At 40.0% G+C, this 15,271-nt stretch overlaps 2 protein-coding genes across 27 annotated transcripts in view; one reads left to right on the forward strand and one right to left on the reverse strand.

The window, feature by feature from the left end:
* Positions 1–11,214, forward strand: part of LOC141378254 (uncharacterized) — a 45,843-nt gene extending 34,629 nt beyond the window's left edge. For 14 of the 19 annotated variants that reach the window (XM_073926331.1, XM_073926332.1, XM_073926330.1 and 11 more), the window contains 11 exons: positions 1,418–1,573; positions 1,938–2,081; positions 2,222–2,347; positions 2,846–2,989; positions 3,118–3,243; positions 3,807–4,079; positions 4,226–4,320; positions 4,435–4,485; positions 6,017–6,404; positions 7,147–7,311; positions 9,116–11,214. In XM_073926331.1, the coding sequence (XP_073782432.1) occupies positions 1,418–1,573; positions 1,938–2,081; positions 2,222–2,347; positions 2,846–2,989; positions 3,118–3,243; positions 3,807–4,079; positions 4,226–4,320; positions 4,435–4,485; positions 6,017–6,404; positions 7,147–7,311; positions 9,116–9,213 (1,766 nt within the window). In that variant the 3' untranslated portion in view covers positions 9,214–11,214. Of the gene's footprint in view, positions 1–948; positions 1,319–1,417; positions 1,574–1,937; positions 2,082–2,221; positions 2,348–2,845; positions 2,990–3,117; positions 3,244–3,806; positions 4,080–4,225; positions 4,321–4,434; positions 4,486–6,016; positions 6,405–7,146; positions 7,312–9,115 lie in introns of those variants that run through there. The other 5 variants (XM_073926340.1, XM_073926339.1, XM_073926341.1 and 2 more) reach the window with 2 other exon arrangements.
* LOC141378265 (serine/threonine-protein kinase pim-2-like) overlaps positions 1–15,271 on the reverse strand; it is a 65,646-nt gene that overhangs the window by 41,346 nt on the left and 9,029 nt on the right. For 4 of the 8 annotated variants that reach the window (XR_012392359.1, XR_012392357.1, XR_012392356.1 and 1 more), the window contains one exon: positions 13,692–13,772. The exons of 2 other annotated variants lie outside the window; for them this stretch is intronic. The gene's annotated coding sequence lies outside the window, so the exon portion shown is untranslated. Of the gene's footprint in view, positions 1–3,145; positions 3,283–12,468; positions 12,550–13,691; positions 13,773–15,271 lie in introns of those variants that run through there. 2 more of the 8 variants (XR_012392361.1, XR_012392363.1) reach the window with 2 other exon arrangements.

The raw sequence follows: 15,271 nt of genomic DNA on the forward strand, positions 1-15,271 counted from the left end.
TCTTTTTCTAAAAAAAAATGTGGACCTTTTTGTATTTATTCGCCTTATGTTTCTCTTAATAATGATATTATAATACTGCATTTTAGTGACATTTTAAGCACTGCTTTTAGCTGGATTAGCTTGATGGATGGTCATCATAATAGCACTTTAAGATACCAAAAAAAAACTGTTTGCTAAATATAAAGAATTAAGAAATATGAAAAAAAAACTTATTTTAAAAATACAAATTATTATAACCTCCTGGGGCTGGAGTGTCCACATATGTGGACGGCACATTTAAGCTCTTAAGTGGCTATTTAAAATACTTTGAATGTTTTATATTTTCTTACAGGCATACATTGTCATCCTGCAACTGTTTTCAGCATATGAAATGTCCCAAACCCTATTCTGAACTTTCAGAAATGGGGGAAAAATTAGTTTTTACCCTCTGGTAGTCATGTTGCTATGTTATATATGCATTCAAAAACATTCAGGAAAGGGTTTTATGTAAATTCAGACCACGAGTCCACATATATGGACACCATGTTTCTCTAAAAGTACATCATATCAAAAGATGATACTTAGATTTTTATTCTACTTAGGTTCCAATAAGCCCAAATAGCAAATAGAAATAAAAAAATGCATGTAAAAATCATCTTGGCCCTTAAGAGGATATCATATATAATTTAAAAAAAAGAGTTAAAGTTTTAAATGAAAAAAATTGTGGTCTTTTGTCATTTAATGAGAAAATAAACTGGCAAGCACATTGAACTTTCCTCAGTCAGAATTCGTCCTTCTAAAACAATAATATTAATAATGCAGAGCTTCACTTTTTGAAGGTTTATGGATAACAAAAATAGCCCAATTAGTATTAATATTACCTTGAACATGGGCCGCTTTTGGCTTCAAAACCTTCATAGTGTTTTTTTTCTTCTTCAAGAATAAGGTCCAAGATTCAGAATAAACGTTGGGCTACTTGTAGTGAAAGATGACTTCACTTTTGTCATATTGTATGTTGTCTTGCTGGATGAGGATGTTTGACTCATGAAAAATATTAGTTTGCATACTGATTAGCTGAAGTCACACTGATGTGACGTCAACAGATGATTCGGCTTTTTTCAACAGGTTATTTTCACAATTTATGATGGTGTAGGAGCCAAAATAGGACAAATGAGGTTATGTATAGGACAAATTCTGTACTATCCCCTCCCCCCACACTCTGGCTACGGGCCTGAAATATGACAGAAGCATGAAATTATTTACAAACTTGCTGCTGTAAATCTGAGTGTTTGATATTTATAATCTGCACCGCTAAGAACTTCATTTGACTATTTAAAAGGTGATTTTTTCTCAATGTTAGGATTTTTTTATGAAATATTGACAATAAAAATCAAGATTGAGATTTAGAGTTTATTGTTCGTTGTGTTTTAATCCACAGTAGGAGGAAGAGGAGTGAAGAGGAAAGCGGATGATGATTTTCACAGTATTTTAGGTGAAGGCAAACCATACGCTCTGCGGAAACGCATCAGAGTTGCAGAGCTGGAGAACACAAGAGACACAGAGATGAGCAGCTATCAAGAGAAAACCAGCTCAGGTGTGTCTCCATCAAAACTTGTACAGCTTCAGCACCATACATTTATCACCACTGAAGATTCTGAAACATGAAGCAGGGTGCAAAGTGTTTCACTCAGTTAGCTGCTAAATCCAGTGAGCATGCGGAGTTTTTGGCCACTAGGCAACAATACAGTGTCTGGATCAAAGTGATTGATTTATCTATTATGGCCAAAATCAATACAATATTATATTATGATCATGCTCCATCAAGTTGAACACTTTCTACTGTAAACATGTCAGAACTCAGATGTTGATTTGAACTTAATTCGGCCACTTTAAAGGGGATTTTCTCAATCTTTATATTCTGAAGAGTGTATTGTTCATTGTGTTGTCATCCACATTAGGAGGAAGAGGAGTGAAGCGGAAAGCGGATGATGATTTTCACAGTGTTTTAGGTGAAGGTAAACCTTATGCACTGCGCAAACGCATCAAAGTTGCTGAGCTGGAGAACACAAGAGTGGACGCCGACACAGAGGCGTCCAGCTCAGGTCAGTCCACTCTTTATGACTGGAGAAATACTGGAAAACTGGAGCACTGCTGCCATTCGTTAAATCCCAGAGTAAAATAAATGCCAATTAATGAAATAATCGATTATTAATAATTCATTATTGACTGTAATCCACATCAGGAGGAAGAGGAGTGAAGAGGAAAGCGGATGATGATTTTCACAGTGTTTTAGGTGAAGGTAAACCTTATGCACTGCGGAAACGCATCAGAGCTGCTGAGACGTCCAGCGATGAGAACAGCAGCTCAGGTCAGTCTCCCGTTACAGAATCACACTTTTCTACAGTTTCATCACTTAAAATTCATAATACAGAGGCAAGCTGCAAAGTATTTTAATCAGTTAGCTGCTAAAGCAATGGCAGAAATACACGGTATGTGTGAAAATTATCCACTTTTATTTGTGCCAAAAAAATCATTCAAATAGGGCGACGCGGTGGTGCTGTGGGTAGCATGTTCTCCTCACAGATAGAAGGTCGCTGGTTTGAACCTCGGCTGGGTCAGTTGGTGTTTCTGTGTGGAGTTTGCATGTTCTCCCCATGTTGGCATGGGTTCCCCCACAGTCCAAACTATTTTCTACAATGTAGATTGTGTCAAAGCAGCTTAACATAGAAGTTGTAGTAAATTGAAACTGTGTCAGTCCAGTTTTCAGAGTTGAAAACAAACGTGAAAAAGCTTCATTACTGGCATAAAAAATAAATGATTCTTAAGATTAGGAGTGTATTGTTCATTGTGTTGTCATCCACATTAGGAGGAAGAGGAGTGAAGCGGAAAGCAGATGATGCTTTTCAGAGTGTTTCTGGTGGAGGTAAACCATCTGCCCACCGGAAACGCATCAGAGTTGCTGAGCTGGAGAAAACAAGTGTAGACGCCGACACAGAGGCGTCCAGCTCAGGTCAGTCCACTCTTAATGACTGGAAAACTGGAGCACTGCTGCCATTTGTTGAATCCCAGAGTAAAATAAATGGCAATATTGAAATAATCGATTATTAATAATTCATTATTGACTGTAATCCACATCAGGAGGAAGAGGAGTGAAGAGGAAAGCGGATGATGATTTGCAGAGTGATTCTGATGGAGTCAAACCATACGCTCTGCGGAAACGCATCAAAGCAGCAGAGACGTCCAGCGATGAGAACAGCCGCTCAGGTCAGTGTCCCGTCACTCTTCTACAGTTGCTGCTCTGTGCTGTCAAATAAAACACAAACATATTAAAACCTCGCTAAACAAACAGAGCAGAAATAGAGGATGTGTGACGTCATTAACATGAACACACACACTGGCTGTGTCTAAAATCACACGCTTCCATACTAAATAGTACATTAAGACAGTATGTGAGCCGAGTAGTATGTCTGACCTCACAGTATTTGACAAACAGCATGTGAGAAGTACCCGGATGACCTACTACTACTGGAGAGATTCTGAAGTGTGCATCCAGTGGACACTACACTGTCCCATAATGCACTGCGAGATCATTCATGAATCACTCCTCTAGTGGATTTTGGAGATTTTGATAATAAAAGTCTCACATAATGTGCCTTTAAACCTGTGAATGATGCAGTATTGTGCAAAGTATTTCTCAGTAGAGCTTCATGACAAAACATCTGGAAAGTAGTAGCACTGCTGCCATTTAAACAGATCCCCAAATACAATAAATGCCAATTAATGAAAGAACTGATCATTAATAATGCATTGTTGACTGGAATCCACAGAAGCTCCAAGAGCACTGAAGAGGAAGGCTGGATGTCTGGATCAGGACACAGTTGCTGCAAAACGAGTGAAAACAGCCCAGATCCAACATGGCGGCAGCAGCAAAACTGCAGCAGAAGACAGAAGCTCAGCTAAAGACAGCAGCTCAGCTAAAGACAGCAGCTCAGCTAAAGACAGCAGCTCAGCTAAAGACAGCAGCTCAGCTGAAGACAGCAGCTCAGCTAAAGACAGCAGCTCAGCTAAAGACAGCAGCTCAGCTAAAGACAGCAGCTCAGGTTCGTCTTCTGCCGTAATGTTTTCTGTCTAATCTGCAGGGTTTTGTTTTATTTTTCAGAGTTTTACAGAATTTTCTCATGATTAGATTGAGCAGAAGAGTAACAGGAGTGAGCAAATGTCATAAATGTGATGTGTTTTTCTCCAGGATCTTTACTTGACAGATATGTGCTTGGGAAGAAGCTGGGAGAGGGATACCATGGCACTGTCTATCTGGCTACACGGAAATCTGACGGCCAGAAGGTAACATTCAATTTTCCTTTGTGTGTGTGTGTGTGTGTGTGTGTGTGTGTGTGTGTGTGTGTGATCAGACATCTCTCTGGTTGAATAAGTTTTGACTTTATGCTTTTTTTGCAGGTTGCCATAAAAATTGTGACTAAAAAGCTTCTGGGAACGCGGTACCCGATGGTAAGTTTGCATACTCTACTGAAAATATCTGAAGAGAAGTGATGAACTCCAAGTTTAGTCATGTTTTCATGTTGTGTATTGAAAGGTACACGTGTAAACAACACGCTTTATGGAAAAGACTGAAACTGGACGTGTTTAGTCATTTCCAGAAATCCTGTTTTGACTGAATATTAAAGAGTTTCTGGACATTTCTAATATTGGGGGTTATCAGCTTTAGTAGATGAACTGTGGAGCACAACACCAGTCATAATGTCTGAAACTGATATTTGTGGATCGTCTGAAAGATCAATAAAGAAGCTTGTCAATAATGTTTGCTTTGTTAGAACAATATTTGATGAGAGATGCGGCTGTTTGACCATCTGGAAGGTGAAAAACATCTGAGTATTGAGAAAATCAGCTTTAAAGTGAATAACTTCAACTAAGTCCCGCATATTTCCATGTAAACTACATATGATAATAATACCACATCGATAAGAAATGCACAAACATATACTGAAACTAAATCTTTAATTAAAGTCAGAATTGAGAGTTTTCCTAAAAATAAAACCGCATGACAAAAGACTGGTGTAGTGGTCCAGGGGCACATGTAGTGTTGAGTTTGAGTTCATATGTGAACATAGCTCTGTTTCCATCCACCTGTTTCATGCACATTTAGGATTCCGTTGAACGATGCTTTCACTAAGCTTGCGTTTCTGCTCATACAAGTAAACAACTTGTTGTGTTTGTTGCGATGGGCATTGTCGCTGTCCACTTAGGAAATACAACCCGTTAGGTTCTCTCCGCCACTCCGCAAGCTTACGAGCTGTGTGTGCGCCTGAGTCTGTATTGTGAGCTGTGTGTGTGCGCTCAGCGCGAGCCTCTACTGAACGGGCGTGCTCAGCCGAGAACTGCGAAGGCTTTTATACTTGACGCACTCGCCGTTGTACTATTGGGCAGAAACATGAGCATTCCTAATGTCAGATTTCCTACTGTGCAGACTAATTTCGCAAATTAGAAAAGGTTGGTCAGTTAATTATTCTAATGTTAGTAATGTTTATTCAGCAATAATTCTCCAGAACCGAAAGCAGAACCGTTAACGTCAGAGTTTTTCCTATACTTCGGTCTTTTATAATTTAGCACCGATACCAATAAAGTACAGAGTTCTGGTACCCATCTCAAGCCTCAGTCCTCCGTCAGTCTGTCATCACAGTGCTTCAGTATTCTTCTTCTTCTATTATTATTCCCTCCAGAACTGTCTTGAGCATCTGTCTCTAAAAGCCACCGCATTCACCGCGCTCATTGTGTTTAGTCTTGGTCTTCTGAGGCGAAACTCATTTCTCTGACTGATATTTGCCGCCAGTTTATAATTCAGTGATGATTTAGTTCTCTTGGACTCATTGATGGAAACGCTGCTTTATTCTTTTATATGATCTGCCAGTTTTGCACATTTAATCTGCATCTTTGGATGGAAACACAGCTATAGACACATAACAATGTCATTTATATATAAGACATTCACATCTAACCTTTTCCTGACTTGTTTTTTCTCTAGTGGACAAATACATCTACTATATATGTGATCCCAGAAGCACGTCATATGATGTTTCTCAAGGAACCTCCGCTCTGCCCGCACGTCATAGAGCTGTACGAGTACGCCGTGGAGGGAAGGAAACACTACCTGGTCATGGAGTACGCGTCCTCGTACATAACCTTGGGGAAGTTCATCAGGAAGAACAATGGCCGCTTGAGCGAGAGTGTTGCCCGGCAGCTGATCATGCAGCTCATTATTGCTGCACAGCGCTGCCTTGAACATGGCATACACCATGATGACATACATCTAGAAAACATCCTGGTCAATCCAAAGACCCTGCAGCTCAAGCTGATTGATTTTGGCTACAGTTTTTTTATTCCAAAAACCTACTGGAGATCCCCCTATCTGGGTGAGTTGGCTTTTTAGTGCTGCTTATTAAAGGGAAAGTTCACACAAAAATGAAGATAGTTTTAGTAATGAATAACTCTCATGTCGTCCTGAACCCCTGAGAGCCCTGAACACAAATGAAGATATTTTAGATGAAATCTGAGAGCTCCATAGACAGCAAGGGTCTATAAAAGGACCCAAAGCATCCTCAAAACAGACCGTATGCCTTCAGTGGATCAATCAGAGCATTATCAGACTCTGAGAATACTTTTAAATAAAGACTTCAGTGAACAGGTTCTCACCCTCAGTGTCAGTATATTGCGCACGTTCAGGACAGCTCTGAGGCTTTCACGCATGTTGCTCTCAGTTGCACTGCTGATGTATCATCTCGGATGCGCCTGTGCTTTCTTCAAATTAGAGGAGGTCATCAGCGGTGTACGCCACCGCACAGAGCTCTTCTGAGTGTGCGCAATATACTGACACTGAGGACAAGAAACTGTTCAATAAAGTCATGATTTCCAGTTGAACCACTGAAGGCATATATGGTTAGAGAGCTCTCGCGTTTCTTCTAAAACATCTTCATTTGTGTTCAGAAGCTGAATGAAAGTCTCAGGGGTTTAGGACGACATGAGGCTGAGTTATTAATAAGAGAATGACATTTTTGGGTGAACTGACCCTTCATCTGTAACCTCCTGTGCATGTATGCTGATGTCAGGAGGGCAAACATATTGTGAATTACTAACATGAAAATCTCTCTTTTGCAGGAGTAACGAGATACCGTAAAAAGGAGGGGGAACACTTCACATATCTTTTTTGTGCTATCCATTCGTATGTCAGTGATGTTGTACGAGTGCTGTCACATATGGTCAATGGATATCGCTGTTTCTCCAGATATGGACGTCCACGATGTCACCCCAGTTTGTCAGCAGGTGAGAAAACAACACTACACAGTGACAGAAGCTCTCAGTGAATGCTCTCACTTTAATATCGAGTGACATCAGAATTAGTTTTATTGCCAAAAAAAATCTATCCATCTATTAAATTAATCAATCTATTAAAGAAACGTTGACTAGAATTCTGCATTATAGGCTTAAATTATAGAGAGAGATAACAGATGAACCGAGACTGCATCAGATCATGAGGTAGATCAGTGTTGATCTTTCTTTCGAGCTGTCAATGCGGAAATGAACAAAACAACAGGCCTAATAGAACATATTATAAGATTAAAATATGGAAAATTTATCAGATGGTAACTTTTCCTACTAGATAAACTGCTCTCTGTAATATTTCAGCATGTTTTTACTTTCATATTAGACATGAAACGCACATTTGCCGGTAGGAATGACATCTCATCCTGCTCATCATTCTTCGTTAAACCGAATGTATGGCTATTACACAATCATAAGACACTGTGATATAGCGTGGTTCGTTAGCTTGTTGGATCGCTTTGTTTTCTCACTACAATCGATCCACTCAATCGAACAGAGAACACCTCATTCAGGCAATCTTGGACCGATTGATTAGGCGCGGTTCCGAGTGCGATTGCTGGATTCACTTATGCCAAACAAACCGCACAAACGAGGGAAACGAGACAGATTCCGTAACAAACGTTTATGTGTGAAAGCACCCTAAGATTGTACTTGCATGCACTTGACAGACGGTCACAGCCAAACTTTTATGACAAGGCAGCACTGGCTTGATCGGCCAGTAACCATTCTGTTCACTGGCCCGAGCGTATCGCAGGCTGGCTCCAGGCCATTGCAGGCCATTGGGCAGTCCTTATTGTCAAGCCCTGAACTGTGTAAATAATTATTGATAAAATGCTTATATTAGCCGCTGTTTGTTTACCTTCAAGCTCCGCTTAAGTTGCGTGATGTGTGCATGTAAAGCAGCTGGTGAGCGCCAGCACACATATTATGTACATCTCAACATACAAAAGTGTTCCTCTATATGTTTTCATCAAAGTTGTTCACAATACTCGTCCATCCACAGAATTTGTAATGTCGTCAAATGTGTAAACACGAAGCTGCTGTTCGTGCTTCTGCTTTGGATGTCTCTGGGACAAAGCAGCTGCATGAATGCTAAAGCTTTAAATAAATGTGAAGCCATCAACAAAAGCCCGACCGCTTCTCTGTGTACAAACACAAGCGCTGCCGTTTAGAGCTTATTTCCGGTGAATGATGTCAGAATTTACCGGTATTTTGGAATTGATGTGTGAATATTCTTTATGGGAAAAATTCCAGAACATCTTTGCCTTTGTCAACAGTGTTTTTCTTTTTTATTTACCGGCAAAGTCGTTCCAGTAATTTTCTGGATATTTACTGGTATTACTGTGTGAAAGGGGCTTAAGACAAGTTAAAGTACTATTGCAGCAGATTTGACTGAATCTCTGACTCTGTCATGTATTTGATATTATAGCTCATAGTAACATGTGTTAGCTACCTCATCCATTTCTGACCGTATTTGCGACTTGGTTGATCCTCGTTGGCTCCAGATAAAGCACACATCCAATGAAAGCTTCAGCGATGGTTACCGAGTTGCTATGGTTAAGGCTAATATTTGCGTGTGGCGCATTCATCTAGAACTGATTATGACTGACTGAAACTGGATTTAATGATTTCATTCCAGCCAATCAGAATCAAGAATTTCACCAGAACACTGAATAAATCTCTGTGCTGTATCATCATCAAGAGCATCCATGACTAACATAATCTCTTTTTAATATTTCCACAGATTGCCGGGATCTGTTTAAGTGGGTGATCGGTTTCCGTCCTGAAACTGGACCTGTTTTAGAGGAGATTTTGGAGCACAAGTGGTTCAGCATGACGTAGAGGCCATCATCAGCAGGAAACGGTTTCATTCTTCCATGTTTGATGTTTGTCATTTGTTGTTTTCCGCTTCTGCTTCCCAAATGCTGCACTTCCTCCTGCGAGGGTTGTAGTCTGAGTTGCATGTAAATGAGGGCCGGTTGAAGCATCCCTATTGGTCCACCAGCTCTAGACCGACAGCTCCTCCTCCAGCCAATCAGGTGAGGAAGGAAGCTGATGTCAGTCTAATGGCGGCCGATGCGCACAGGCGACGACGGAGATTGAGTGTTAGCGCTAATCCTCAGCTGGGGTAGAATGTGTCTGCGGCAGGACAGCATTAATAGTTGAAATAAGGAAAGCAGGTTGATTGACGTTTAGACAGGACGTCGTGTTTTATATGAACTGGGTTAGCACCGACTGTAGAGTAAATAGTCATATTAAGGGAAATAGTCACAGATGAATCAATCAAACTGCTGGATTTATTAGCATACTGGTGTGCTTTATTTCTCTAGCTGTAGGAGTAATAGTGAAAGATAAAGTCTGCATATCATTACTGTAGTGCGTCAATACTTTATAAAGACAGGAAGCCTAGATTAGACAGTGCTCGTAGCTCTAACGGGACTTTAGGCAGGTTTAAGTGAGATAAGCGCATATAACAGGGGCGTCGCGGGCCGGTTTTGAAGGCGTTTTCTCTTTAACAGAGATAGGCTAGGGTGGTGTAGATGGCGCTGACGGGGCAGGATTATATGGGCCGATACGCTAGATATAAGAGCCTCCTGCCACAGACAGATTTTAGCCCAGCTGTGGATTTGTCAGATCTGATGAGGATTATTTCTAGTGCTGCTGCTCACACCTTTCTGCTTTCTTCTTCTTCTCACTTGTTCTCCAAGCGAGCGCTGGATTTCTGCAAATGAGCTTTAACATAAACCAGTAGCTGAAGGGGTTTAATGGAGACATTTTGAACAGCAGGGTTTGCTAAATAACAGCGCTTTAGTGAAGACTGGGACATTTAGAGATTAGTTACGGACACAAGTGTAGTTTAGAGTATGACTTTAATAGATGTTTATTGATATTAATCAGCTTATTATTGATGATGTTTAGTTTATTTCTGCTCGTGTTCTTTAGATTATGTGCTGGAAATCCTGTGCTTGTTTGGAGAAAATCTTTGGTCCTCATTGATGAAACATCAGTAAATATTGGAGGAAGTTAGTGATAGTTAAAGGTTTGATAGTTAAACGTGTTCATTAATGAAGGATAATCAGTCAGGGTTAGGGTTTAGGGTTAGACATACTCAACATAGAGGAGTAATCATCTTTACTAATGAGGACAGACCTCACCTCTTTCTTTCTGTTTTCTTTCTTTCTTTCTTTCTTTCCCAGTTCCCTCTAAACACCTGATTTTTTGTTTTTAGAGTTAGGTTATGGTTAGGATGTTTGTTAGGGTTATGGTTGGGTTAGGGTTATGGTTGGGTTAGGTTTTGGTTAGGGTTGGTTTATGGTTGGGTTATGGGTTAATTATTTTTTGCTTTATGTTTAGTTTTAGTCTCTCCTCTTTCTTCTTCTCTGTCACTGTTGTGTGATCACTGCAGATTGTTATTTAAGAGCGATTGGTAATTATTATACACTTCTCTGTCCTCGCCTGTGCGTATCGACCATCATTAGAGTGACGTCAGCTTTTCTCCTCGCCTGATTGGCTGGAGAAGGAAGCTGTCAATCTAGAGCTAATGGGCCAATGGGGAGGCTTCAGCCGGCCCTCATTTGCATGCAGCTCTGACTGCGACACTCGCAGGAGGAAGTGCACAATGTGGAAAGCAGAAGCGGAAAACAGCATCATGTCAAAAAACAATGGAAGTATGAATTCCTGATGATCTGATTTGGTCACTGACCACATGTGTGCTGCTCTTCTATCATTTCTGTGAAATTGAGACTGTACGCAGAGCGGCCTGCGAACCCCATGGAGTGTGTTGAAGCTGTTTTCTGCTGATCAAACTGTAAACTATTGTCTTCAATAAACTGTATCTCTGACTCCTGCTCTTTGTTCATCACACCGGCTCCTTGCATTAACACAAGTCAAATCCTTCACCGTATGATACGGCATGTTTATTGTACATATCGCTGTCAATTTCACATTATGCTGTTTTTTTTTTTGTTTTTTGTTTTATTTAGTATGCTGTTGTATTTGCACTGTTTGTGTTTTGCACTGTCATTTTATTTGCACTATCTGTATTTTGTACAGTCTGGAGCCAGCACCTAAGCTTTCCACTCATCATAGCACACTGCTGCTGATGATGTGACAATAAAAGTGATTTGATTTGATTTGGACTGTAATGCTCTCAAAACATGCCTGAACTACTTTATCTGTGTGTTGATCTGACAATAAGTGTGAACACAACACAAAACAACACAGAGAAGATCTGTTTTACAGACTGCAGACTTAGTTTAGCCTTTATAGAACAATATTGATGCGTCATGTAACGTTTAACCTATCAAAGGCTTTAAGTCCAAGCGGAATCTGACATAAGTGAAGTCATCTTTCACCACTGACCTGTACTGTTGTTAAATAGAGAAAACATTTCACAAGTAACTTTTAGAAGTCTTGGACCTTATTCTAGAAAGAAAAAAAATGAACGATAGAAAAAAGTGTGAAGCAGCAAAAGTGGCCCATATTAAAGTTAATTATAATAATTTGGCTATTGTTGTTATTCATGCATTTTCAAATGTACAATATTTTACAAAAGCTCGGTCCTGGAGGGCCGGTGTCCTGGAGAGTTTATCTCCAACTTGCTTCAACAAACTTGCCAGGAAGTTTCTAGTATATCTAGTAAGAGCTTAATTAGCTGTTCAGGTGTGTCTGAATAGGGTTGGAGCTAAACTCTTCTGGACACTGGCCCTCCAGGGCCGAGTTTGGACACCCCTGCTCTACTTTATTCATTCATTTATTTTATTTTCGAGATTTGTTGATCTGGGTCGCCGCAGTGGAATGAACCCCCAACTTATCAAGCACGTTTTACGCGGCAGATGCCCTCCCAGCTGCAACCCATCACTGGAAAGCACCCATATACTCTCATTCACACTCGTACACTATGGACAATTTTAGCTTACCCAATTCAGCTGTACCACATGTCTTGCCTCAAGACGGTCGCCGGTTTGAGCCTCGGGTGGGTCAGATGGCGTTTCTGTGTGGAGTTTGCATGTTCTCCCTGTGTTCGAGTGGGTTTCCTCCAAGTGCTCTGGTTTCCCCCACAAGTCCAAACACATGCGGTACAGGTGAATTTGGTAAGCTAAATTGGCCGTAGTGTATTAGTGTGATGGGTGTTTCCCAGTGATGGGTTGCACCTGGAAGGTTAATAAAGGGACTAAGCTGAAAAGAAAATAAATAAATGATGTTTTAATTATTCAATATTCAAATGGCCAAATTCTGCAATGTTATCTGGATGCAGCCTTTATGATGCAAGCTGAGATTGCATCAATCAGCGATGCAATGTCAGACACAGTGAGTGCACTAAATGGAGTGAGTGACGTCACAGTGACGGGTGGGGTTAGGTGAGCACATTAAATAGCATTGGATGCAGCTCAGATTGCACAGCACCAGGTCTGCATCCAGACCCCTCTCAAACTCTGACTGAGGAAAGTTGAATGTGCTGCTCAGGATATTTGCCTAATAAATGACATTAGGCCAATAATTTAAAACTTTAACAGATCTTTTTTTGCTAATGACATAAAATGTAATAAATTTGTATTTTAAAAATCTTTTCTTTTTTATTTATATTTCGTTATTTAAATCTTTTGGAAATATTTTTACACATCAAAGAGTGTGGTATAACGACCATCCGACAAGCTAATCCAGCAATAAACAGTGCTGAAAATGTCTCAAAATGCAGTATTTAAGCCTAATAAATAAATAGAAAATGAGGCGAATAACTGCAAAAAGGTTCACTTTTTTGGGAAAAGCAACCACCTCTTTCACCAGGCTGGCTACGGGCCTGACTAAAGTAACTTACTACAACATATATGAAATATTCTCTAACTTGCCTATAATAACTTAGATTCAACAATATGTGTCTTTCTTCTTTGGATAAAAATATTTAATACTAATTTTAAAAAGAGGAAAAATCAAGCGAATATTTGCATATTTTTGCAATAGTTTGCTTGAATTTAATTGTATTATCTTTTCATTGTCTAAATGTTCAGTGACTAAAATATTATTGTAACATATATCTGTTTAATAAATCTATTTTCTTAAAATGCACCTAATTACACAGCCAATATACACTGAGAAATGGAGGAACATACTCATTTTCAGATGGATGGGTAAAATGGAGGCTCTTCAAAAGTATGTGGTGACATAACCAATTTCTAATATGGGTTTCTAGAAACAAGTGATGTAACAACTTCCCTCTTGACATAAATCATCACCGATTTGCCAAAGAGCATAGAATCTAATATAACATATTTAACCATAGATTCTGTGCTCTTAACATGTGTTAATTAAAAAGTGCTTACCTGTTGTCGAGATGGAGATTGGTGACCGGAAGTTCCAAAGGTGGAAGAAAGATGTGCATCTTTGAGTAAGCAGACATTTCACTGTCAGTAGACAAGAGAAGTGTGTCAATAATCGCAGAAATGTCCTCTTGGAGTATCAAATCACTGCTTTGTTCGCTAGATTTATCCAATATTCCGTTATTGGCCGCCGTTGAGACTCTCGCAAGTACTCGGCTCTGAACAGCTACCGTCACCGAGGATCATCGTGATTATTCCGGTCAAGAAGTGAGAGAAAAACACGTCCCAGATAAGGTAAAACCAAACGTTATTATACGACATCCAACAGTATGAACTTACTTAAAGAAACCGTACTTTTGAGTGTGTAACGCAAGCTTTAGGACAAACTACCGTTATTCCTCTTTAACGGACCGTTATGTTGCCTAGTTACGAGACCTGTCAATCATCTTCTCACGTCATCCTCGGCAGCGGGATAATTTTTCATTCAGAAATTAATGGCCAAACACATCTTTAATAAAGTTTACATTGTTGTTCCTGATAAAATATAACGTGGAAAATGTTGTTTAAATAGTTTTCCAGTATTCAAATCTTTACTGACGCTTTTCTACTACACTCTTATCCGCTTGTTAAGTGTGACGTCACGCGGAGCGGCTTCCGGGTCCATTTTTTAAGTTTTTTTTTTACAGCATCAATGTTGTAATGTAATTAAAATACATTCAGTTAAATAAACGTTGGCATTCATTAGTTGCTCAAGCGTAAAACGAGATAAAAAGTCGTTTACTCGCACGCGCCCGTCAGAATCGGCTGGCTAGCGCAGAAGCTCCATTGTATATACTGGGGTAAAATAAACGCTCATAAATGGCGGGAAAATGTCATTTAATGCAGTGCTTCTTTTACAATCTGGGACCCACTTTATATCGGATATCACTCTGCAAGAAAACAAACCTTAAACGCGCCGGGTTTTGCATTGGCATACAGTTACAGCAGCTGAGTTATCGCTAGTTATCACTATTAAGCATAACATCAGCTATATCAGTGCTGCAGAGCTGTAAAAGAGAAAGACTGACTGCGTCTGTTTACACAGATTTCAATAAAAGACAGCTTTTTTAATGTTCAAGTGTTCATACTTTCCTGAAAACATATTTTAAATTGTGATTTACCACCACTGACATGCTATTGGGCCTGTGATCACTGTGGTCTAGGCCAGGGGTCTTCAAACTGGGGGCCGCGGTCCCCTGGGGGGCCACCAGATGGCGCTAGGGGGCCGCAAAAATTTTAGATAAGGGGTAATCAATGGGCCCACATGGTTGAATTTTGTGTCCCGCATCATCCTGAAGGTTAATATATTTTTTTATAATAATTTGAGCTCAAAAGTACTGCAAAAATTAAGCTTTATGCTTATGTCATTTAAATGCAGTTGACACTTTCGTGAAACAGGAAAAAAAGCACAGCGGCCCGCCTCTGCGCACGGGGACTTTTATTGAATAAGCGCTTCTGGCCGGGCACTTCCTGTTATTTTTGGCGCTTGTCTGCTGCACCTGACAGCGTTTACCTTTCACTTACGCTTACCTCTTTTACACTAA

This window comes from Danio rerio, chromosome 16 (assembly GCF_049306965.1).
Source record: "Danio rerio strain Tuebingen ecotype United States chromosome 16, GRCz12tu, whole genome shotgun sequence".
Classification (NCBI taxonomy): domain Eukaryota; kingdom Metazoa; phylum Chordata; class Actinopteri; order Cypriniformes; family Danionidae; genus Danio; species Danio rerio.